At 37.7% G+C, this 27285-nt stretch overlaps 1 protein-coding gene across 3 annotated transcripts in view; it reads left to right on the plus strand.

Annotated features, from left to right (window-relative positions):
• The window catches only part of CPQ (carboxypeptidase Q), a 447986-nt gene extending 425790 nt beyond the window's left edge, over positions 1-22196 (plus strand). Inside the window, exons 8-9 of one of the 3 annotated variants that reach the window (XM_042972843.1) lie at positions 16453-16485; positions 21731-21748. In XM_042972843.1, coding sequence (XP_042828777.1) covers positions 16453-16475 — 23 coding nt within the window. In that variant the 3' untranslated portion in view covers positions 16476-16485; positions 21731-21748. Of the gene's footprint in view, positions 1-16452; positions 16486-21730 lie in introns of all 3 variants that reach the window. The other 2 variants (XM_042972841.1, XM_042972842.1) reach the window with 2 other exon arrangements.
• The last annotated feature ends 5089 nt before the right edge of the window (positions 22197-27285 follow it).

Raw genomic sequence — 27285 nt, forward strand, 5'->3', positions numbered from 1 at the left:
ATTTATCTGAAGAAAATGAAAACACTAATTTTAAAAGATATATGTACCCTTATGTTCATTGTAGCTTTATTTTCAACAGCCAATATGAAAACAACCTAATTGTCCACTTAAGGACGAATGGATACAGAAAATATGAGATACATATATATTTATACAAAATATGTGAGATATATATATATACACATATATTTATATGTAATGAATACTACTCAGCCATAAAAAAGAATGAAATACTACCATTTGTGACAACATAGATGAACCTTGAGGGACTTATACTAAGCAAAATAAGTCAGACAGGGAAAGACAAGTACCATATGGTTTCACTTATATGTGGAATCTAAAAAACAAAGCAAAGAAACAAGACAAAACAAAACTCATAGATAGAGAGAACAGAATGGTGGTTGCCAGAGGGAAGGAGGTTTGGGGAGTAGGTGAAATGGGTAAAGGGGTCAAGAGGTACAGACTTCCAGTTATAAAATAAATAAATCATGGGCATGTAGTATACAGCATTGTAGCTATAATCAATAATACTGTAGAGCAGACTTCAAAGTTGCCAGGAGAGTAAATCCTAAAAGTTAACTTCATATGGTGACAGATGGTAACTAGACTTATTGCAGTGATCATTTTGCAATGTATACAAATATTGAAGCATTATGTTGTAAACATGAAACCAGTATAATGTTATATGTCAATTAGACCTCAATAAAAAAATTTTAGAAAAACGGTTCACCAGGACCTGACTTAACAGCCTTCATTTGGCATTCAATGAAAAGAAACTTATTTTTCTCTGGGCACAGACAGGCTGTATATATTTGGTGAGTATAGTGTGTGCTAAACTGGATATAGGTATGTGTTCATACTCCTTGCCACCTGCTTCATATTCATTCTGGCACAGAACTCAGACTGGCTTTCTGTTCCCCATCTCAGCCAGCTCTAATTAATTTATGTCTACCTCTCTGCCATAGCACACTAAGGAAATGGAGTTTCCACTTTAAAAATCAAGTTTATTAAAAATGAAGCAACATGGTGATAATTGGTTTTTAAAATGCTTAAAGAAGTTCCAAGTGGAAAAAAGGAAACAAGTTGCAAAAGAGGAAAAGAAATTAGGCAATTAAGACAAGGTCAATTAAAAGGAGAATAACAAAGAAAAGTGGGTGAGGTTGACAGGAGATAAATTGGAAAGGGAGAAAGGGTCAAGGAAGAAGCAGAAGGGAAGAAAGGAGACAGGAAAAGCAATGACATGTACTTGAGTAATGGACTCAACCAAGGAAATAGAATAAGTGAAGGCCAGAGTAAGAATTATGGAGAAAAAGAGAGACATCAACGTCTCCAGAATTGCAGATTATTGGTGACCTAGGGGAGTGTAGACAGGGGTAGATCTATCCCTAAGGAAGTTGGGTGTTGAATTCCTTAGGATGATCTGACAATTAGGGAAACTGTCCCCTGCATATGCTAATTCAGACTTTAAAATAAAAGCCAGCCAGACTCATTACTGGGTTTGGCCAGCCTGTAATGGCAACAGAATTCACTGATGCATATTTAAACTGAATTTTCTAACCAAGGTCTTAAATAAACAGTCACCAGATGTAACTGAAAATTAGAATAAGGCTTTCAGTCGTGAGTGTTCCTGTAGGAAAAGTCTGAAAACCCTTCATGTTGCTTTTTCCAAAGTTTTTAGTCATTTGCGGTTTTTAGCCCTGGCTAGTGTGTTAGCAACTGTTCCATTGCTGGACTATGTGAATCCTTCTAGTATTTACTTTTTAACATTCCGCAGGGCAGGGAGAGTGGCTGACACCTGTGATGTAAGCGAAGCCCCTGGCAGGAATGTTAATTCTATCGGTAACAAAAGAACCTTTGAGGGACTTGGATTCTTAATGGGACCACCAGAAACTCCTTCCCCCCAAAGCTGGGAAATCCAGAGCAGGTCTTCTCAGTCAGCACAAATTTGCAAAACCAGAGTTGTCAGAGGAAGGTAGAAATGGCAGGAGGCTTAAGAAATCTCGGGAAGGTGTCATTTGGCCTATGGTCCAGATCCAGAGTCTGGAAACATGGCAGTACCTCCCAGGCTTGGATCCCCTGCTGGCAACTGGATGCTCTGTTGAGTCTAGGAACTGATGATCACTGGTAGCTTGTGGATACTTTTCTGTGTTGAGCAGATGCCTTCTGTTACACTGGAAGCTAAAAGCCCTCTTTACTCATATGTGTCTTAGGTTAATTGATAGATTACACTATTGTCACTAATGAGTAGAAATAATAATCCAGGGGCGCCTGGGTGGCTCAGTCAGTTAAGCGGCCGACTTCGGCTCAGGTCATGATCTCACGGTCTGTGAGTTCGAGCCCCGCATCGGGCTCTGTGCTGACAGCTCAGAGCCCGGAGCCCGTTTCAGATTCTGTGTCTCCCTCTCTCTCTGACCCTCCCCTGTTCATGCTCTGTCTCTCTCTGTCTCAAAAATAAATAAACGTTAAAAAAGAAATAATAATCCAGACTGATTTATTTTTGTCAAGGGAAAGAGAGAATCCCAAACAGGCTCTGCGCTGTCTCTCTCTCTCTCTCTCTCTCTCTCTCTCTCTCTCTATATATATATATATATATATATATATATATATATATATATATACATATATATATATATATTTCTCAAAATAAGATAAATAAATAAGCATTAAAAAATAGTCAAAAACATAAAGTGAATCAAAAAATATTATTCAGTGTCTGGATGCTATTTGGTACATCAAAGAAATTGTTTATAAAATAGTTTCATTTCAGGAAGTTTAAAAAAATAAAATACAATGGACATACCATCATTCTCTCTAGTTAAACCTTTTTTTCCTGGAAAATGTTCACAATAATGTTCAAAATAATGTAAATGTTCACAAATGAAGACTAGTCTGGCAGCCAACAGATGGTATGTCTAGTCTTGGCAGTTACTAACAGATCATTGACCCCAGACAAGTCATTCAACCTCCCCAGATCCTAGAATTTCCTCACCTCAAAATGCAGGTAGAAGCAAGAATTTCCCATGGGACAGCTAGCAGAAGAGAAAGATTAGAAGTCAGGAGACTCATGCTATAGTCTTCATGCTTCATTTACAACCATGCAGCCTCGGATAAATGAGTTAGCCTCTCAGTTTCCTCGTATATAAAATGGAGAGTTGTTTACAGCCTGTAGAGCATGCATCTTGTGATGATCAAGATTCGTCTTGTGAAGATACTGGAGGAAGCATGTACAAATGTCACTTTCTGCTGTCGTATACAGTGGCCCCTAAGCTTCAGGCAGTATTTAACATGGGCCATGATTTAGTATCGGTGTTAATAAACTATGGCCTATACCTAAATCTGGCCCACCACCTACTTTTGTAAAATACACACACACACAGACACATAACACACACACACAAAGTCATCATAACCAGTCATGCTCATTCATTTACATTTACACACTGTCTATGATTGCTTTTATGCTACAACAGCAGAGTTGAATAGTTAAGTTGCAACAGAGACTATATGACCTGCCAAATCTACAATGTTTAGTCTCTAGCCCCTTACAAAAATACTTTACCAACCCTGATCCCGCAGAAAGGTTACAGATTGGTACTCCAATATCTAAGGCTTCTCTTAAGTTCTGTATTAGTATATGATCCCGAGCACATGATTTACTCTGTCTGGTTCTCTGTTTCTCATACTCTAAAAACAGGGGAATACAAATCCATCCCCTTCTTTCCTCACAGAAATGCTGTTAAGAGAGATGAGAAAACAAAGGCTTTGATCTTTTATGAAAGGAAGATTATTTAAATTCAAAGTATTATTCATAAGGTGGATGCTGTTAGATAATTCAGAAATGATGACTGATGTGTTGTTATTCTCTGATATTAGATCTCTCATGTACATCAGTGGGGGATTATTTAGATCAGTGATAGCATACAGACCCCTGCACCATGGTACTACATCAAACTAAAATAATACACCAGAATTGAATTTAATCACAGTATCCAGTCAGGAGTGTGAGTTTTAATTGCTTCTTTATCCCTTTATCCTCTGAAGACTACCATTAAATATTTATAAGACATGAACTTCAGATGATGCCAACATCTCTGCTGAGGTCACCTGACAACTGGCCATTTTAATCCAGGACCAAGACGGGGGGTGGGGGGAGGCCTTCAGGCACATAAGGAAGGACTATTCCCAAGGCAGAAGAACAGTCATGATGGTAGCACATGGACTGGTTTGCAGAGCAAATACCAAGGATATTTGTTTATGTTAAAACTTTAATTTGTATTTGATTCTTGGACGCATGACTGATATCCAGGCTAGTTAAGCATACACACAAGTGATTTTCAAATCTTTGCCTAGCAAGTGTAAATACTGGGACCTCCTCTTTCCTAAGAACCCCATCAAAGCTCCAGGGAGAATCTCCCCAAAGGAATAGCTCTTAATGTGTCTGAAAGCAGCTGTCTAAAGAGGCCAAGCCTGATGTTTGAAAGTAACGCTGGCCAAGGTACAGCCCTTTTACAGACCCTACATCCGAAACTCCAGATTTATGGCATAGATAAATCAGTGGGCCATCATTTGCTCTATAAAAGGAGACTTCACTTTGCAATCCAATTCACTGCCATGTTCTTTTACTGATCTATTGCCACTAGTGCAGCTCCAGTAAAATCTAATTGTTAGAAATGCAGAACACATATGCCTTTTCATTGCTAATCTGGATGGAAAGATGAAAAGCAACGTGCATTTATAATCCCCTTGTATCCTAAAATGTGGCTTTTGTGAACATCTTTTGTTCTCAGCCTAGGAACTTAATGTTACTTACTTACGATTGGCTGGGAGGAATGGGGTACATAATTCCTTATTATAACAATGAAACAATATCATGTGATTTCGTTGACTAACTCACTCTGATTATCTGCATGAAATTTCAAAGCAACGAAGGATCAGTCGTACAGGAATATGCTAACTGGCCTTTTGGCAATGACTCATAGTAATATTAATAATAGCAACTGTACTGAGCGTTACCATATGCCAAGCAGCATTCTACCTCATTAGCTCATTGAAGCTCAAACAAGCCAAAAAGATAGTTACAATTATTATTATTCCTATATTACAGATGGGTATATCAAAGCACAGAGAGGTAAAATATCCTTCCATATACTACAAGCTGATACATGCAAGATCAGGATTCAAACTTAGTGCAGTTGGCTCTATAATTTGTGCTACTAACTTGCCTGCCATATATAATACTTGTCTGCTATATTGAGAAGTAAAGCAACTATCGGGTGCTGAAATGTAGGAGCAACAGCAGTACCTGACATATTTTCTACCTTCAAGAAGCTGGTAAGTACGCCAATTATATCTCGATTTAAAAAACAGAAAATAAATGACTTGTGTTTAATTTTTGAAAATAAGCTAATATCTGCCTCAGTCCATTAGAGAGAAACTGGTATTAGACTTGTCCTCTGCTGTTAAAAAAAACAAACAAACTAGAAAACTGTGCACGATATATTAAACAGCTAATTTCAGACATTGGACAAAGGAAAATGAGGTCTATGATCCCTGAGGTAAAGAAAACAAAAGATGACTCCTATGATTGCCCCAGTTTTCTGACTGGAGACACATTTCAGGCCATGGAGCAGGGAGAGGAAACCCAAGCATAACACAGTAGTCTTGCTAAATTGCAAAGGCAGAGACTAGAGTTCGGGGAGTCTGAGGCAGCTATGTTTACGGGATGGAGTACCAGAGAAGAGGGAGATAAACAGTAAAAGAGATCCAGAAATCTTCATGAGGTTCTCTTTGAGTCTTTTATTACATACTGAGCTGAGCATGTATAGGGTAAAATTCTATAACACTCAGCAAAGAACAGCTATCAGGGAGCTAGAGGTTGAACAATTCCCAGAGCCTACAGGGCTGGGGAAATTTTTAATTCCAGTCAGCCAAAATGGGGCAAACTTGTTGGGTATGTGGCTCATTTGACTGTTGGACTAGAGAAGTTCCATCCCAGCCCTGATTTATGTGAAAAGAAAGCTTTCAATGAGATGAGGTATTTCTCCACAGACAGAAGTGATCTTAAAAGCTAAGAGGGATGAACAGTAGCTATTCCACTGACAATCCACTGACCACAGACAGAGTGGGTTGCACCCTAAATAAGTAAAATGGGATTAGAGGTCTGTTACCACACATGCAAGGTTGAATTAGAAGCAAGGGAAGGATATAATTTTAGAGATGTACGAGTCAGACATTCTATTATTGAATCTAATAGAAGGAATTTCAAAAAACACATGTTCATAGTAGACGTTCCCTGGGGAAAAAAGATGGGTGGTCGTGTGGGCATGGGTACTCTGAGGGAGGCAGATTCATAGACTTGCCCTATCACATCACTCCATGCAGCCAAGACTCCCTGACCTGTGGTCTTCATCTTTAAGATGAAGGGATGAATTCAGCACAAGGTACAAAAGTCTACAGATCCTTTCACCAGACTCTTACACTTCTAATCATCATCATAACCTTTAAGCCCAAGTTTTTTCATCTATAAAATGAGGATAATAATAATTACAGAAGCATTACGATGATTTGATAAGATAATGAATGTCAAATGTTTAGTTAAGGCCATGGCACTTAGTAAATCCTGGCTACAATTATGGTTATGATTTTTTTTTACCTTTTTCATCATTAAATGATATGTCATTGTAAAGAACCAATATCCCAGAGACAGTAAGGAAGAATACCATTTCCCAGTCTGCACCATGCCCGTAGTGAAAGGGCCTCTGTCACCTTCCAACATGCTTCTAAATAGTCTTTACCACATTAAAATCAGTAACTTGGGGAGAATGAGGCTTTTTCCTTTTTAAGCTTCATCTGTGGAATCCCAAGCAGTTTGGGATATAATCTTATGTTCGTTAATCTCATTTCTGCAGATGTACTCTCCTAGATTGAAGGTTCCATGAAATTCCATGAGAGCAGACACATTTAAGTTATGCCCGACATCGTTTGCCTGGGGCTTAGCAAGGTACTTGGACCTCAGTAGGAGCTCAGTAGATACCAGATGAGTGAATATGATCTCCTTTTCAAAACCTTATATCCAAGTCATGTTTGGCAGAATCCCTAGTGTCTGCCTTGCTCTGCAGCGCTGAGTGCACTGTAAATGTTGTTGTGATCACCTCGAGTAGTCACTCCACTAGTTACAATAACTGGACGATCGATACATCTTCTGTATGAAATTAAGCAAGAAAAAATTCATGCTTCATGTTCCATAGCCTTCAGAATCCGTCTTCTTACCAGTTCAATTAGTTAGTAAAGGACAGCATACTTACACCTTTGTCAAGAATTCTAGCTGCTTTCGGAAAAATGACTCAGGAGATGAAACAGCAGGACTCCTGGTGTTATTTGTAAAGTTTGTGCTGGGAACTGTTTCAGGGTCTGTAGCAGCAAATCTCAAGCACCATTTACCTTACCCGATAATTCTGGAGTTTGAGTATGAATGATGGAACAGCTAATAACATGTTACCCCACAAAGTAGCATTAGCTTCCTTTATCATCATCAGCCTTTTTTTTTTAAAGAACACAGAAATGTGTAAATTGCAGTTTATCTCACCACAGAAGCATTTAATCAAATGTGCTGTAATTATATTTTGGGTGGCTACTGAGAATAATCACTATTTCTTCATTATGAGGATTGTCCTAAAAATTACATTAATGAGGGTCAACCATAATAGCATTGGAATTTAGCTACATTTAAATGTAAAATTTGTACCTCAGCCTTGTAGATTCCCTATTAGTGGATTACCATGGGCCAGAATCTTATCATGAGTGTTGGCATTTAATGGATGTGCCTTGAACTGATGTTTTACTTTAAGTGAAATGTGTTTGCATTAAAAGCATGTTCATTTCCAGACTCCTTCTTAAACATTTGTTTCTTTTGTTTTGGAATTCAGAAAGCTTTTCATGTTTGGCCTATTTTTTCTTATTCACTGAATAATAATTTTTAGAAGGTTATATTTTAGAAGGTTTTATGTAAAAAAAAAAATCGTCCTTTTAGCAGATAGTCAACTAAAGGGACTGCATTTAGCTGCCAAATGTGAACCTCTCAGGTGACCAAGAATGAAAAAGCCTATTTGCATAAATAAAATAAAAGCTCAATAACTGAGCCAATATTCACCAAAATTTTTACCAACATCTAATTTTGCTCTGTTTTCAAGGATTATGGCTTAAGGCCAGAATTATTCACCATATGCCTGTTCTCCTTGTCCTTCCCTCAGAAGCTAAGGTGGAAGAAGCTTCACTGATATTTTGCAGCGTTAGCCAAGTAGTTTGTCATCTTTTTGTAACCACCTGCCTTACACAAAATCATGGACACACCTATTTTGGATAAATTTGTGCTGTCTGATGTATAAATGAATATGAAGAATAGAAAGAAGTCAAAAGACTCTCATTCCCAGATCAATTTTCTTCATTGGCCTAAGCTACCTCCAAACCTGCCCCCTGGTTTCTGGACATGATGCATGTTATTCATTAGTACCTAAATTTTATTATATTTTTAATATAGCCTGTTTTCAGATGGGATTGCTTTTAGTAGTAACACTTTCTTTTATGTATTTATTTCCTATTTTCCATCGCATAGCTTCTTGTGACTTTGACACTATGGTTATCTGGAAATGGAAAGAGCCCATCTCAGTGTAGACTCTTGGTCCATCCAGCCCATAATTCTGCTTCTGACAAAGGCCCCCAGAGGAATTTTGTGGAGGCCTTGGCTGCCCACCCTGACATGACCTAAAATTAATAGGTATACCCTCTCAAGTAGTCTGATTTCTGTATATCAGTATGGCTTAATCAGCTGTGAATTTATATTAGGTAACCTAAAAGGGACAATTTTAGCCTGTCCTCCTTATTGGGAGGAGGGGGTAGATAATGGAGATCCACAGTGTAGCTGGAAGGGTCTTTGCAGGTTTTCAAGACTGATTCCAATTCCAAATAATGATACCAATTCTCAGGTGGGCTTCCTTGTATGGAAATACCTGTTGCTTCTGGTCTTTGTCTCATGGCCAGTTAGTTCTCTATGCACAGCAAAACATTGCCTTCAATTCTACAGCAACTCAACCTTTTTGGTTGTAGCATAGTTTAATCAAAGGTTCTTTGAATAGGTAAAATACCTCCTTTTCCTTTGCTTACAACTTTTTTTTTGGTACCTTTTTAAAGATTGTAAAGATTGTAAAAACAGGCCAAGGCTTCCTCTTACAAAAGTCATCATTTCTTTTTCAACATATTAACTATGTGTAAGTCCTTAATAATAAACCTTGGATTTTATAAATGCGTTATCCTGGCCATGCAGAAGTGAGAATCATTGGTCAGAGGTTCATAGAGTCTTCCTTATGATCTTTCTCATGAATGGACATATTTTTATCAACCAGTTGGCTTTCCATATCATGATCATTGAATAGTGGGTGACAGAATTGTGGTTCTAGCTCCCTCATGTCACCCAGGCATTCCTGCAGTACTCCTGTCAACCAGCCTTACAGAATTATCAATATTCAGTAAGGGAAGTAGGTCTACAACAGCATGTCCATGTAATACTTCCAATTTGTCTCATTCCTTTTCCTCTGTTTGCCAACAGAATGGGAGGTGATGAGCAGAAACACAGGTGTATATCTCAACACCTGCCTTCTACTGCACAGTGGATTTGTAACCTCTTTGTATCTGTAGCCACAAATCATAATCTGTTCATTTGAGCACATAGAAAACCTGTGATGATTTTAAGACCTTCTTTATAAACACCACACTGGAAACAATCTTCAGAGTCTTTTCAAGTCAAAGACCCATATACATTGAATGTTCTCACAGTGTGCTCTGTCAGAAACAATTTTTACTGATGTTTTCTTAGTGAGCATCATTCCCCAAGTGTGGAGAGAACTGCAGAAAAGCAATTACACGGAGTCACATTAGCTCAAATAGGTGGGAATTTTACTAACATCAGGCCATGAAAGAAGAGTGGACGATAAGTTCTGTATGGACAAAGGGAGAATAATAAATTGGGACCAATATGTAAAAATGAGTAAGATTCAAAATTACCCCTCTCCAAAGAAGTGTCAATGTCATTTTGTGTTCCAAAACCAGATAGAAGGACGGTGGTGTGGGTTTTTCTTTATAGCTATATGTGAAGATATAAATACACATGCACACACCTAAAATCATAAACTCAAAGATAAGGACCTTATCACATGTGAATGTGATTGTTCTTTGAAGGTTTTTAGGTAGATGGTATTAAATTATAATTTTCTAAATGGTAAAATCATGACTGTCATGTGAAAGTTGGAAGGCAGTTCAAGCAAGAAATAAGGATATTAAGGGGTCAGGAGGTGTTAAGGACAAGCCCAATATTATACACGCAGATAGATACGTAGATATAGATAGATATAGATACAGATACAGATATAGATATAGATACAGATATAGATACAGATATAGATATAGACTCTCTCTATATTTTATATATGTATACATCTATATATACACCTATATTTATATGTATGTTTGTGTGTTTATGTGTGTAAAATTTATACTTATTCTCCCCATGATCTCCTCATACCCGGAGACCATCTGCTACCACACGGGGAGAAGACAGAAGGCCAGGTCTTGTGTTGGTAACCACTTTGCTCAATGCTCTTGCATATTAAAGTACTCATGGATAAAATTACAGATGATGACTTTGTAAGAAACTTATCCTTTGAGACATGAGAATGCAATTGTTCTTTTAAGATTTATAGATGGGTGGTATTAAGCTATAATTTTCTAAAAGGTAAAAATTATAATTTTCATGCAAATACAAAATAAACACATGTCAAAGATTTGATTCAATTAGTTAATGAGGAAATCAGTAAGATATTAATACCAATTTACAGAACATATGAGAAACTAAATGTGTGCAATTTAATAAAGAAATATTAGGATAAGATTGCTAGGTTAGTTTTTTTTTAAACTGGTTAATATCCTAGTGGCCAATAAATTGTAATGTTTGGGATTATCTATTCTTTGGGACAGAAATCATTTTCATCTCTACTAGACAAAAATCTACAATTTAAAATATAAATTCACTAAGTCTGTGACCTTTAATCAATAGTAAACAGTGAGTCAAACTAAGAACATTTTCCTAGACAGTTCTTAGGTGGACTTTGCCCCTGAATGACATTGAAAAGATGTGCTGCCCATCTTTTTGCCTTTTTTCAAGTTGTGGTTAATTTCTGTAACAGTGGTGAAAGGTATAGGAGCATATTGTGTAATCCATAATAGGACATTTAGATCTCAGCCTGTGTATGAAATATCATATGTCTTTGACAATGAGAACCTGCTTGGAAAGAGCTGATAGTAGAATCCCCAGAAAGTAGGATTGCCTTACCAAAAGTTGCTGTAGAAAAGGAGGATGAAGCCAGTATTCATCTCAGCTTTTGTCCAATTTGATATTTAATAATTATTTCATTTATCCATTTAGTGAGTCAACAAATATTTAATGAGCATCTACTATATGCCAGGCATTGGGAATTGGAACAAAAAGACAAAGGTCCTGCTCTTGGGGAACTTATATTCCAATGGAAAAGACAGGCAGCAAATAATAAAACCATTATAAGAATAATATACTTTCAGATAATAGAAAGGAGGATAATGAGTGATCAGAGGGAAGGTGTGAGTTTTAGGCAGAATGGTCGGGGAACTCTCAGGAGGATTGGCCAGCTGTGAGAGTATCGTCCAGATACAGCAGGGGACTTGGTGACAGATGGGGCTCTGCTGTTCATCTTCTGGTAGATAGTCGCTGCCACTGTATTAACATAATTCAAGTCTTCACTCTGTTTCATGGTCAAGGATACCTCCAGTTTGAATTTCTATCTCCATGTCATGAGGTAGAAATGAGTACTGGGGGGACCAGAGCAGTGAATGGAGTAAATTGTGCAAATAGTTTCCCACTGGGGAGAAAGTAGTTACAGATACCTGGGATAGGGCAGTGAGAGAAGGTACAGAAAACTGGTTAGGAGCATGGGTTTTAGAACAGAGACACCCGGATTTGAATCCTGACTCTAATGACATATGATGATCATTCCCTCCTGGGGTCACTGGGAGAATTAAATGAAATAATCTCCATAAAGCCTAAGGCACACAGGAAGCACTCAACAAAATGGTATCCTTATTATTCCCGCTTTGGGAAAGCCTGTAGTATCAGCTTAATGCAGCAGTGATTAATTAGTCTTGCCATTGCTATATAGTTCTTCAACTTGATGGAAAGATGAATTGTTATCACAGAGTTTAGGTATATGTGAACTGGAGGTTCACCAGGTCTGTTGGTATTGACTTAAGCTATGTGGTCAAAGTTGTTCCAGCAGCCAGTCCAAGTTCTACAAAGAGATGGAAGGTGCAGGCTTATACCTGTAATTTTTTAGCACAGACTTGGCGATTCTTGGATAAATTAAGAATGTAGAAACTAAAATTATAATACTTTTGATGGGGTTTTGATTGGAGACGTTTTTCCCTTCTCTTTCTTGCCTTGCTCAGTCCTTTCCTTTCTTTTACTGTTTTTTTTTCCTTTCCTGTTTATAAGTTGCTTTCTCTTCTGGAGAGCTATGAGTTAGGAAGCTATTAATTAGCTGCTTCTCACCCTAATTTTCAATGAGATTTAATACGGTAGAGATAAAGCTGCCCCTTTTGAAAACAAAAATTAAATGTCTGCAAATTCCATGAACTGATTTTTTAATTGTTTGGCAATAATGTTTTTTCATTGATAATGTTGCTCAAAGAAATAATTTTAATTAAATTTTAAATCTATTTTTAGATTTTATAGATTCTAGGGAGACCATTTTCTTGCAGGGAATAAGTTTAAGACCATAACATTCTTTTCTAACCCCACAATTATGATCAGAGGAATGTCTGTAATACATTCCATTGCAATTAAATTGCATACCCCAGACTGTTCAAGATCTGTTTATAAAGGAGGAATGGATTTTCCACAGCTGCTTGCCTGTTAGTGCATCCTTCATGCAACATTGCGGCAGCCAGCGTAGTCACTGAAATAACAGACTTGAACTTCCAAAGCTTTCAAATGTCTTTTAAAAACTTCCCATTACATGAATTGCTTAATTTGTGTACATGAAAATCCACTGATTACATATGAATGAGAGTCAACCTAAAATAAGAGGGGGCTTTGAGAATCTGTGTGTATTTGCCCACCCATCTTTTCAGGAATTAGCAGGTATTCAATCTTGTTCCAATATCCTGCACAGACCACAGTCATTACTGAGATCTCTCTGTGAAGATTGGAATCTGCTGGGAACAGTATGGGGCAGGTTGGGTATTTCTTACAATATTCATTGGACCATCTTCACCCAGTCACACAGCTGGAAAATATTTTCTGAGATGAATGTTTATAGAAAAGATTCAGAGAGGAGTAGAAAGAAGGGGATAGGAGGGAGGAGAAGGAAAAATAATCCAAACCAAGTTAAGGTAGGGTCATATAGAATAGACATCAGAGTCCAGCAGTTTCATCTTTAAGAACAATTGCCAGAACTTTAATTTATTAAATTAGAATTTTAATCGCTCCAAGTTGCATTTAATTGATCAAACTGCTGTGTATATATTGGGTCATCTTTATGATGGGTATATAACATCTATAATAAAGTATTAATTGAATGCTTACTAATTTTCACCAGAATTTTGAAAGTCATATCTCAGTAGCCCCATTTCATGAGTGAGAAAACTAAGGCTGAAAAGCCTTATGTGATTCACCCAAAGTCAACCATTTGTTAAGCAGAAGAGTTTGAATTTGAACCCAGGCCTATCTGACTCTAATCCCTATGTTCTCGGCTGTATCTCCCTACATAGGTCCAATTGCTTGGCTGGCATACTCCAGGATATGTCTTCGCATCCTTAAATTCCAAACCTCCCTTAGAAATAATTTCCTAACAGTGAACTGGCCTAATAATGCTGTAGTTTATTTCCAGGGGGTGAATGTTGGCCTTCAGAGCAGGCTCCTTCCTACCAGCTTTCTATTTCTAAAAAGCATTTGATGATTCCCTGTTCAGAGCTCATATACCTGTCAAAAGAGACTGCAATTTGTCCCTGGGGATAGTTAACATTCCCTCCACCCATGAGAGTATGTCAGGTGCTCTCAGAAATTGAAATCCAGGCTCTCCCTCAGTGCTGGTCTTTTAGATTAGTAGCTGTCACTGATAAAATGTCTCCTTGGAATTGCAGAGACAAAGCTGCAAGGCAGCCAACAGGCCCACCTCATGTCTCCTTGTGGTTATCAGCATTCTTATTGGTAATATCGGATTTTCTGGAGCTGTTTTAGTTTTGTAAAATGTTCGTGGGAACTTCGATGATCTCTGAGGAAATGCCTTCCCTAATGCTCTAGCTCTACGAGGAGGCAGCCAAATTCCCACCCATCTGGCAGGCAAGTTCTTTCAGTGTGAGACTGAGAGGGAATTTCGGAGGCCTGGAGAGGGCATCCATAAGTATATCTTGCTTCTATTTTTGCAATGTGGAATTTGGAATCTTTCCTGTCAGGCATCATGTAGTGTCTTTAAGAAGCCCTGGATTTGAGGAAAACAGCCCCAAGTGAGCCATACTCTGTCTGCTGGAACTAAATGTCCTTTCCTGTTTCTTAATGTACACAACTCTAATTCATCTTCCATCCACCATTGGTGACTTTAATTCTTTCAACTCCTTGATTTTGTCCTTAATCCATGACTTTGACATCCACCTGATGCTCTCAGAGCATGTGCTCCTCACCAGCTTCAGCTGGTTCTAAAATGTCATGGTTTCTGTTAACATGCTTCTCGCTCCTACCAAAGTAAACACACAGATTTGTCTCCCCTGGGTGTGCTGTGAGATCATGACATAAAGAATCTTCTGGTTTTAAAATGGACCTCTGGCCTTTTCACTGGGAATTTTGCTTGTCTTCATCCACCATATGCTTTCCAGAGAATTTCAGAGACTGGGATATCATCATGTGGCCATGATCTTTGTCACCTGTCCCCGGGACTACACCTCTTCCCCAACCTTCTCTTCACCACAGTGGTTTTTATACAAGTCCACCTCTACATTTTTCTGGAGCATCTCCCTAAGGCGCAACTCCAGTCTCCCTGCTTTCCTGCCCATTGGTTCCCAAGGCATCCCCATTTATGAACTACATTCAGTCTCTTTTCGTCCTTATATTTAGGACCTTCCCCAGTTGGTTGCCAACTTTATCTGCCAATAATTAACTTAAGTTACACACACACACACACACACACACACACACGCCACCCAAACTGGAGTGCTCACATCCTCTTTCACCTGAAATGTCTGCACTGCATCTCTGCCTGTTGACATCTTGAGTACTTACATTAAAATTCTCTTTTACCAGTCCACATAAATCTTCACCTTTCTCTACCCTATACTATGGCCCTGAAGGCTGTTATGGACTACATTAACAAATCACACCTTCCCTCTAGCCTATGATTGGGTTTGGCCATAGGGAGGCCCAATAGGATATGAGAGACACCAGCAAGAAGCTGATTCCCTGGCTTCCACAAATAGCCACAGCTCTTCCAGTGACCCTTTCCGGCAGCTATAGCTGCTTTCTTCTTTGCCTTTTAGGCCTAGGAGTGGTAATGGCTCTCTTTGTTGCCAGTCCTAGGTCAGCATCCCTTGTGGGTTTTATTTAACCCTGACCACTCTTTGTAAATAATCCTTTCACCAAATTCTCCAAACTACCTTCTTAGAGCATCCCATCTGTTTCCTATGGGGACTCTGACTGGTACAGCGTCCTCAAGGCCCAGTTCAGTCATAAAATTCACCAATTTCATTGAATCACTCAACAAATATACATTCATCTTCTATTTGATGCTATGTTACAGGTATTGGTGACAGAGTAGAGAACAAAACAGAGGACTTGCCTTCAGAGAGCTTACAAAATAGTGGGAAATTAGATGTGAAACAAGCAATTATGACAAAAGAAAGTGGAGATAATGATAATAGAAGTATGGAGTTCACACAACCAGGGGACCAAGTCTAGGGGTCAAAAAAGGTCATTCAGCTATATGAGCCATCCACTATTTCTTTGTCCTTTCCTTGTGGAACTCTGCCTCAAAAGCTGTCTTTTGAGAGGAGAGGCTGTGTCTTTTTCACCTTTATTTCTGTCTTAGTCCTTAGACCACTGCCTAGAATATAGTAGGAACTCAAGTATTCATCTAATTGAATTGGATTGAGCCTTCTGAATATTTATGGACCCCCACTCCAGCCCACCCACTGAAGGTTTTACATTATTAGGCTGGATGATGGGGAGATTCCCGCTTTTTCAGAGCCACTAGGCTAATAGAAAACATGATTTACTAGTTTTAGAAAGAAAAATCACTGTATTGGAAGAACGCCTCCCCAACTCAGGTGAAGGGTTTTAGAGGAATTGTCAACTTAATACACCCTGTTTTGGATATTTCCTGGCAGGCACTGGAGTCATTAGTTGGTGAGTCATCAAAGGTGAGAGCTGAGTTTTCTTTTATACTTATTTTTTCCCTAACTGGCTTGTGTTATGTTTAATAGCATCATAGCTAAACTCAAAGTGAAATATGCATGGAGATAAATCCAAATCCTACTTCAGAGCAAGGAGTTAGGGGAGATAGGTAGAGGAAAACCTTGGCACAAAGTTTTAATGTTTATTTATTTTGAGAGAGAGAGCGAGAGAGAGTGTACAAGCAGGATAGGAGCAGAAAGAGTGGGAGAGAGAATCCCAAGCAGGCCCTAAGCTGTCGACATAGAACCTGACATGGAGCTCAATCTTCTGAATGAGTCTTGAGATCATGACCTGAGTCAAAATCAAGAGTCAGAGGCTGAACCAACTAAGCCACCCAGGCGCTCCTCAGGACAAAGCTTTTAAAACTTGGGTTGGGATAGAGAAAATCTAAACAGCAACCTGAGACCAGAAAGTTCTCAGGAACAAGAACAGGGTCCAGTTCACAGGGTAGGAAGTAGAGGACTGGGGGAAGACAACTCTGCCAACATGTAGATCAGAAGTTTGTAGACAGATTTCTTCCCCCCCCAAAATAATTGTTGGGTACAACAATAATTGTCTTTCTATAATGCATGGCTTAGTAAGGCAAAGTAAGGGAATTTCTCACAGGAGAAAAATTATAAGCGAGAATCTATAGAAAAAAAACTCTGGAGCCTGGCATTTGTTTGAGGGTATCTGGCAATGTCTGTTTTTTTTGAATCATGATTTTTAATGAGCAGTGGGTACATCTGGGACAGGAGACAAAAGAGGCCCTAGTGTCCTCTTATAAGATATTGATTGACTTTAATTAAATATGTGAGCTATGATTTCTAAGGTCTCCACTGACAGAATTGAAATAAAGTGTGTAATCTCCAAACTAGTAGAGTGGAAGGGATAAAAGGAATGATAAAAGGGAAAAAAATCAACACAAAGGAAGGCAAGAAAGAAAGGGGGGGGGGAACAAACGTAGAAAACAAAATTAACAGATAGAAAGCAAAAACTAAGATGATATAAGGGCACCTGGGTGGCTCAGTCAGTTAAGTGTCCAACTTTGGCTCAGGTCATGATTTCAGTTTGTAGATTCGAGCCCAGCGTTAGGCTCTGTGCTGACAGCTCAGAGCCTGGAGCCTGCTTCAGATTTTGTGTCTCCCTCTCCCTCTGCCCCTCCCCTGTTCTCTTTTTCTCTCTCTCTCAAAAATAAATAAACATTAAAAAAATAAAAAAAACTAAGATGGTATAAATGAATTCAATTTAACAATATTCACAATCTACACAAGTGAGTTATACTGTCCAGTTAAAATTCAGATTGTTAGACTACATTTTTAAAATTCAACTTTAGGGACGCCTGGGTGGCTCAGTCGGTTAAGCGTCCGACTTCAGCTCAGGTCATGATCTTGCGGTCCTTGAGTTCGAGCCCTGCGTCGGGCTCTGTGATGACCGCTCAGAGCCTGGAGCCTGTTTCGGATTCTGTGTCTCCCTCTCTCTCTGACCCTCCCCCATTCATGCTCTGTCTCTCTCTGTCTCAAAAATAAATAAATGTTAAAAAAAATTTTTTTTTAATTCAACTTTAAAGTCTTTATAAGAGAAACCTCTAAAAACAAGGAGCGAGGAAGAATGCAAGTAAAATGATGAAAGAAGACATATGAGGGTAAATAAAGAAGATATGGCTATATTAAATATTAAGAAAAACTAACTTCAAGACAAAAAGCATTACTAAAAATAAAGAGGATGACTACACATTAATAAAGATGTTCAATTTATCAGCAAGCTGTAATTCTAAATTTGCATGCCCCTAATAGTATAAGTTTGAAATATATAACAAAGAAATTGCTAGAACTACAAGAAAAAAAAACATCTAAAATCACAGAGGGACATCTCCACATAAACCTCTCAAAATTGATAGACTGAATAGATAATAAATCAGTTAGGTGTTAAAAGATTTAAAGAACACAACTAACAAGCTTGATCTCATGCATATATACCACACACTGGAAGCACATTCATTTCCACACATGGAACATTTATAAAAATGGATCATACATTAGACTACAGAGAAAATCTCAATAGAATTACAAGAATCTGTATCATACAGCCTGCATTCTCTATAAGCTGGATTAGAAATCAATAATGAAAAAATAACTAGGGAAATCCGCATACTTTTAATAATTACAAAACACATTCTAACTCATGAGTCAAAGAGAAAACTCAAACTAAAAATTGGTAAATATTTAGAACTGAGCGATGGTGAAAATACTCATCAGAACTGGTGGGATATAGATCGCCAAGGCAACAATAGGAAGGATGGTAACCTTACTGTATGTGCTGGAGACAGAGAAAGCAGCGAAGCAATGAACATAACACTCAACTCAAGATGTTAGAAAAAGAAAAGCGAATAAAGCCAAAGAAGGAAGCAGGAAAATAATAAATAGAAATAGAAATCAATGGAAGAAAAACCACTATATGGTAGAGAGTGTTAAAAAAAAAAAAATGTCTCTTCTGTAGATGCTGGAGAGGATGTGGAGAAACGGGAACCCTCTTGCACTGTTGGTGGGAATGCAAATTGGTACAGCCGCTCTGGAAAACAGTGTGGAGGTTCCTCAGAAAATTAAAAATAGACCTACCCTATGACCCAGCAATAGCACTGCTAGGAATTTACCCAAGGGATACAGGAGTACTGATGCATAGGGGCACTGGTACCCCAATGTTTATAGCAGCACTCTCAACAATAGCCAAATTACGGAAAGAGCCTAAATGTCCATCAACTGATGAATGGATAAAGAAATTGTGGTTTATATACACAATGGAGTACTACGTGGCAATGAGAAAGAATGAAATATGGCCTTTGTAGCAACGTGGATGGAGCTGGAGAGTGTGATGCTAAGTGAAATAAGCCATACAGAGAAAGACAGGTACCATATGTTTTCACTCTTAGGTGGATCCTGAGAGACTTAACAGAAACCCATGGGGGAGGGGAAGGAAGAAAAAAAAAGGAGGTTAGAGTGGGAGAGAGCCAAAGCATAAGAGACTCTTAAAAACTGAGAACAAACTGAGGGTTGATGGGTGGTGGGAGGGAGGGGAGGGTAGGTGATGGGCATTGAAGAGGGCATCTTTTGGGATGAGCACTGGGTGTTGTATGGAAACCAATTTGACAATAAATTTCATATATTAAAAAAAATGTCTCTTTTTTTTCCAAAAGACTAATACAACTGATAAACTGCTGGCAAGACTGATGAACAAAAGAGAGAGAAGTTATTAAATAACTAATATGGAGAATGAAAAGAAGTGCATTCCTATACATGCAGACATAAACAGAGATAAAAACAGGATATAACTGATAGCTGTATGCAGATTATTTTGAATATTTGGGCAAAATTCACACACAAAAATATAATTTCCAAAGTTAATTCAAGAAGAAATACAAAAATCTATTCAGCAAAGTACATGATAAACAGAGTGAAAAGAGTCACAAGCTGGGAAATGATTTTGTATAAACTTCTACCAAGAAAATATTAGTATCTACAATATTTCAAGAATTCCTACAAATCAATAGGAAAACACAAATCAATTTATAATGGGCAAAAGGCATGAACAAGCATTTCACAAAAGAGAAAACATAAATAAAAAAATATATGAAAACTTGCTTAGTCTCATTAATAATTTTAAAAAATAAAGTTAAAATCATAATGAGATAATATTTCATACCCACCAGATTAGCAAATATTAGTTTAATATTACCAAATGCTAGAGAGGATATGAAATAAGAGGAAGACTCATATACTGACAGTGGCAGTATTTTGGAATTACACAATACAATTAAACACACATCTGCTCTATAGCCCAGCAATTTCATTCCTCTATTTAGACACTAGAGAATGTTGATGGCAACATTTAATAATGAAAACTGGAAACAACCTAAATGTCCATCATCAGGAAAATGGATAAATAAATGCAATGCAATAAATGCAATGTACAGCAATAAAAAATGAAAATACTGCAGCTATACACAATGAGCAGAAAAAACAAGTCACAGAAACATATCTGGTGTATATGTTTCAAAGGCAGACAGTGTTAAACAATAAATACTTCATTCATTCATTCATTCATTTGTAATGCCATATAAGTATATGGTAAAGCTGTTTTTTAAAAAAAGCAAAGAGTGATTCACATACAAGCAGAACAGGAAAGTGGGTACCCCTGGAGGGAGAAAAGGATCTACAACGGACAGGGAGCTCATAAAATGGGCTTCAAAGGTACTTGTAATGTCTTTCTTGCATTGGATTGTGAACATATTCCTACTTTTTATATTGTCATCCATCATGATATGCATTTCTGTTCTTTGAAATCTTATGTATGTATAGTTAACAATAATTACATACATACAAACATACATACATACATACATACATACACACATAAGACCAGAGGCTAAAAAACTGCAGTTGGAATCTACAAACTGGGTCCAAGATCTTCTGAAGGATGACAAAGGGACAGTGAAGCCTCACCAAAGCTGTGGTTCATGGCTGAAGCCAGACAAAAGCCTCTCTAGAGAGAGAAGAAAGCTCTTAACTGGGTAGAGATGCCTGCTGGTGCCCTTGGAGGTTGCTGGGAAATCTCATGGGAAGTATATGAATCATTGGAGAAGAAAAACTTGAGCAAAAAAGTGTGGGCTTTCTTTGCATCTAGGAAGGTACATAATTTTCACGCTTGAAGATACAGAAGAAGATATTATCTTTTCATAAATAAATAGGACATTTGTATCAGTTAAACAAGTGAAGGTTTGTTTATTTATTTATTTATTTATTTATTTATTTATTTATTTATTTATTTTGATGTAGCAGATAGTCCAGAAGTAGGCAATGTTCAACGGGCTACCAGTATTTTCTAACTCCTAGCTCCTTTTCTCTTTCAACTCTGACATTTTTAGTGTGTGGGCTTTTTGCCCCATTCAGCTCCAAACTTTTCATCTTCTTTAATGCAGCACTAGGGCATTTTCCTGACTCTTGTCAGCAAAGTAAAGGCTTTCCTAGAACTCTCCATAGCCTGCCACTCATCCTAGTAGTAAGAATGGTGCCACATGGCCATTTCTTACTGCAAGAGAAGCTGGGAAAGTAATGATTTTGCCACTGTGGCCTGCATCGTAGGAGCAGGAAGAGTGAGTAGCAATGGTTTCTGAACAGCTAATCAGAAATCTCTGTCAAAATATTTCACTAAGAATTCTTCCTCTTTTCTCCCCAGGAGCCAGTCTACTTGATGACCTACATAAATATTTCTCCTTCCATCACTCCCGTGGAGACACCATGACTATCATGGATCCAAAGCAGATGAATGTTGCTGCCGCTGTTTGGGCTGTTGTCTCTTACGTCATTGCAGACATGGAGGAAATGCTGCCCAGGTCTTAGCAAGAGCAAGAAAGAAAGCATGCTTGTCCTTTCTGGCCAGGAATCCTGAGTCTGCAGCTCCAGGAAGTCCTTCTTCAACTAACAGTTTCATCTGACCTAGTCCATTTTCAAAGCACAGTACTTTTTCATACTTTCTATTACCGTCTCTCTTGATACTTTCCAAATTCTGTTTCTAGAGGAATAAATGACCCCCACCCAACATAGAATCCGCATCTGGTAGAGAGCACAGTTGGGACATTTCATTACACCACCTGTAAAAAATATTGTTTCTACTTTGAAAGTAAATACTGGATAAATATTTGGAAGATCTCTGGTTTTCATGTGTGTATTGATGAACATTAAGTCAAATACAATGACACCAGTTTTTTATGCTATTTATCGAAGGAGTAGAGGAATACACAATTGTAATATCGTCTTCATTGAATGTATGGAGACATTTGGCTTTCTAATTTCTACATTTTTATGTCATTAGAATTTTTTTTTAATTTTTTTTTTAACGTTTATTTATTTTTGAGACAGAGAGAGACAGAGCATGAACAGGGGAGGAGCAGAGAGAGAGGGAGACACAGAATCTGAAACAGGCTCCAGGCTCTGAGCTGTCAGCACAGAGCCCGATGCGGGGCTCGAACTCACGGACCGTGAGATCATGACCTGAGCCGAAGTCAGATGCTTAACCGACCAAGCCACCCAGGCGCCCCTGTCATTAGAATTTTTTAATAAAATATGATTTTTTAATTAAAAGAAAAAAATGTCACCATTTGGAGATAAAAACTAAGTATGTATAATCTAGTTGCCTTACTCAAGATACAAAATAAGGTCTATCACCAGGTAAACAATAATATAAATATACTGTTTATGTTTTATATATTTCACAAAAGATTTCTATGAAGTTGGGGCATATTCCCATTTTGCTGTTGACAAGGTTGAGACTCAGCAAGGCCAAACAATACTCATAGGCTCTAACAGAGAAAAACTTTGATCCTCATCCACTCTGGGAACAATATCTACTGTTCTTCTACACACAATGTCCAGTATTCAATTTAAAAAAATAATTTAATGGAGCTCCTGGATGCTCAGTTGGTTAAGCAACATACTCTTGGTTTCAGCTCAGGTCATGATCTCATGGTTCATGGGTTTGAGCTCCACACTGCGCTCCGTGCTAGCAGTACAGGGCCTGCTCGAGATTCTCTCTCTCTACCCGTCCCTTGCTCGCTCTGTCACTCTCTCTCTCTTACAAAATAAATAAACTTTAAAAATTATTTTAAAAAATTTTTTAATAATTTTAAAAACTGCAAGAAAAAGTAAACTCATTGTCAAGAGTTAAAGCAAATGAGAGAGCCAGACTAAAAGATAACCTAGATGCTGGAACTATCAGAGAGGGATCTGACATAACTTTGGTGGCTACATTAAAGATCTAGGACTACATACATGAACAGAAGGAGAATTTTAACAGAGAGATGAAAACTATAAAACAGTCAAATGCCAATGCTAAAATAAAAAATATAATATCAGAGATGAAGAATTGGGTACCTCAGCAGACTGAACAAGGCTGAGGAAAGAATGAACTTGAAATTAGGCCAATAAAAAGTACCCAGACTGAAACACTAAGGAAAGAAATAGTGAAGGAAAACAAACAAACACCAAAATGATCTTCCAAGAGTTGTAATCTAATACATATGTGATTTAATATACATGTAATTGGGTAGCAAATGGTCTAACATACATGTAATTGAATTTCCAGAAGGAAAAGACAAAGTAACAGTTTTATTAATGGTAATAATTAAAAAGATTGATGGATAGAGTAGGTCTTTCGTTTCTGGCAAGGCAGCAAAGTGATACTTTGACCCTTACACTAAAAATTCTGGATACCACCTGAGAAACACTCTCTTAAATATATAAATACTGGTTAAAAGTTAAAAAAATATTAAACAAAAAACTAAGTGAAGGCATGAACCAAAAGAGATACATAGCACATTAAATCAGCTTTCTCTATGAGAAAATTTTCAGAAGGTGGTAAACTTCAATTCCATTTCACTGCTTTTCAGGGCTCAGGGAACTGTAGACAAATCTCAAAGACATATTAGGGATACTAGAGAACCCCCAATAAAACTGAGATCTCAAAGGATTATACCTCAATACAATGGTGAACTAAAAATAAATTTCAATACTGCAAGGAAAATTACCATTATTGAATAAGTGCTGAGTAGAAGGCCCAAAGAAATTCCCATCGATAAAGTTACAATAAATATTAACCCACAGTCAAATGCAAAAAAAATTAAAAAACAAAAGCAAATACAGAACCGTAGCATTCTGAGCAAGAACAAAGAATACAAAACATAATTAAAGCACAATGTCTTCTGATATTGGAATTATTAGACTGAGAATTTTCTAAACTATATCTATTGTGTTTAAAGAAGCAAAAGAAGAGATTGAAAATTGAATATGAGAGTACAAGTGACCAGGCATATTGTAAAAAAAAAAAATAGAACTTAAAGAAATGTAAACAATTATAAGTAAAAATTTAAACTTAGGGAACCAGTTTAATTGCAGATAGGAGAATTCATGAACTGAAAGAATAGTGAAAAAATTAATGAGAATTTAGCACAGAAAGAAAAAACACAGAAAATATGAATGAGAGGTTAAGAAATACGAAGGATAGAGTTATCATCTAATACATATTTAATCAGGGTTGCATAAAAGAGAAAATAAGACAAACAATAATAAAAGAAATAAGACTACAAGAATAAGAAGAAATAATAAATGAAAAACTTCCAGAAATAATGAAATATATCAGTTCACACAGTCAAGAAGCCCATTGAATCCCAAACAGAATAAATGCAAAGAAATCTACACTAGGACATGTTGTAGAGAAACTACAGACCACAGAAAAGATCTTTGAAACAAGAGAGAAGGGATTATTTTAAAAGGAGCAAAAATCAATAATAGCTAACTTCTTAATAACAGCAACAATGCAAGCCAGAAGACACTGGAAAGATACCTTCAACATGCTAGGAGACAATTACCAACCTAAAAATTCTATGCTCAGCAAAAATAGCATACAAGAACGAGAACAAAATAAGGATGTTTTCAGGTAAACAGAAATTGAGAGAGTTTACCAGCAACAGACCTTTGATAAAGGAAATATGAAAATGTCTACTCCTGGAAAAATTAAATGGCCCTAGAGTGAAGACTAATAGACAAGAAGTGAAAAGTCTGGCTCCACACCAAAAATCTATGTGTGATCATTTAGACTCATCTACAGGCAATTACAAGGGGGCAGGGCAGACCAGCCCAGCAGGGCTCATAGAGGAAAGCTATCCTCACACAAGACTTAGTACACAACTGGTACGTTATATTTTTCTGAAGAGAGTTGCAGTCAAGGACTTAGGACCTACTGGCCAGCCAGACTCATACATAATCTGCATTTCAAGCCCAACAACTCCATTCAGAGGCCTCCCTATTGGGGATCTTGACTAAGACACTTTTGTCCACTCTGACTTGGTTCTTTTCACTTCTAGCCATTTCCCCTCCCTTCTCCCTAGCCCCATCCCAATCCATAAAATGGCAGGAGTCTTTTGTTCAGAACTCTTTGGCAGTAAGATTCCCCTCCATCTGTGCTGATTCACCTGACCCTTGCCTGGTGCGAGGAAAATGGAACATTGGGGAACTGGTGCCTATTCTTACATCTTGCATATGTTAGCTGCATAAGTAATAAAAGCATGATTGTTAATTTCATTTTGGTTCCTTGTCCTAATTGATCACCTCAGTCTGGCAGCTCACTAGAAATTAAGAGCAAAGAAGTTGGTAAATATTTTAAACAAACATGAACTAAATAAAATAATATCTATAATTTGAAAAGAAAGAAGATAATTGGCTAGAATAGCATATAAATGAAAAGAGAAGTTACAGGAATTGGTGTCCTAAGGTCCTTATCTTGCTCTAGAAGATAATAGAGGTACTGTCTAAATTTAGGCTTTACCAAGTTAAATATAAATGTTAAATTTACTAGGGTAACCACAAAAAAAAATAGAGGTAGAGTGTAAAACAACAGAACAACATCTCCAAAAATGGAATAAGAAGAAAAAACTCAATAAATTTACTACCGCAATGGACTAATCAACTAAAAAAATATGTTTGGAAAATAAGTGACTTAATGAAATGAAGAAGTGACCCATGTGCCACAGAAGAAATCATAATTGAAATTAAAACACTTCCACAACTGAATAATAACACACACGCACACATGCACACACGCGCGCGCGCGCACACACACACACACAACCACCTCCATATCAAAACTTTCAGAACTCAGATTTAGGGGAGGGGTGAGGAGACCCTCTGCAGGTCTCTAACATTCTCACTCTGTGAAACTCTCCCCTCTCTGAGAGTGTATCTTATGAACTCTAGCTGCCTTGGCCTCCTCTGTGAACACTCAGATCCCTCTCCTTAACTCGGTTGGCTGCTCTCTGTTTGGGTTTTCCTTCTCTGAACTGCAACTGCAACTCTCAAGGCAGTAATCTAGGGCCAGCATAGAGCTCACCCTATTTGTTTCTGTCTCTTGGGCACCTATGTCCTTCATTTCCTGATGTCCACTGTCTTGTTTCATACATTTTATTTGGATTTTTGTTTAATATTGAAAGACAAGTTTGGTCCTTTTTACTTCTGCTTGGCCAGAAGTGAGTGTCAAATCACTAATTTTTGTCCAGTGTATACAACCATATTCATTTTATGTTTTGTACATTTTGGTTCATTCCTTTCTCACTACTTGATTCTAATTTGGGAATGTGGATCTCAGGGATTTCATGAACTGCCCAAAGACTGAGATTAAAAATAAGCAGCATCTATGAATTATCAGAACCCATTGCCTATATCCTGGAAATGGCTCTTAGGAAATAGATCTTATTTCATCTCTTTGCCTTTCCCCAGAGAGCTGTTTATTTCCCTGGGGGCGGGGGGAAAGAATTATACAGGACCAAACGATAGCGGAATTGGCCCATTTCCTAACTGACCCCCTTACTGCTGCTTTACTGGAGAAGTATTAGAGGAGCTAGGTTGGGGGACATTGTGAATATTGCGGGCAGGGGAGTGTGTTGGTGAATGTGGTTATCAGTAGCACTAGTAATATAGGAGATATGGAGAAGTACATGGGAGTTGGAAAAATAGAAGGGTGGAAGAAGGAATATGAAAAAAAACTCACAAGAACATGCACATCCTAACTGCTTAGGTCTACTAGATAGTTGTGGAGCCTGGCACATGCTATTGAATAACTATAGCTATAGACATTTTTAGGTAGAATTCTCTTATTTTCCATAAATTGTTGTAAAAGGAACTGTTCATCTGCTAAGAAATGGTGTATCATTTGAGTGGTGGCCTATTTCCTCTGCATACAGC

Source organism: Panthera tigris, chromosome F2 (assembly GCF_018350195.1).
Source record: "Panthera tigris isolate Pti1 chromosome F2, P.tigris_Pti1_mat1.1, whole genome shotgun sequence".
Taxonomy (NCBI): domain Eukaryota; kingdom Metazoa; phylum Chordata; class Mammalia; order Carnivora; family Felidae; genus Panthera; species Panthera tigris.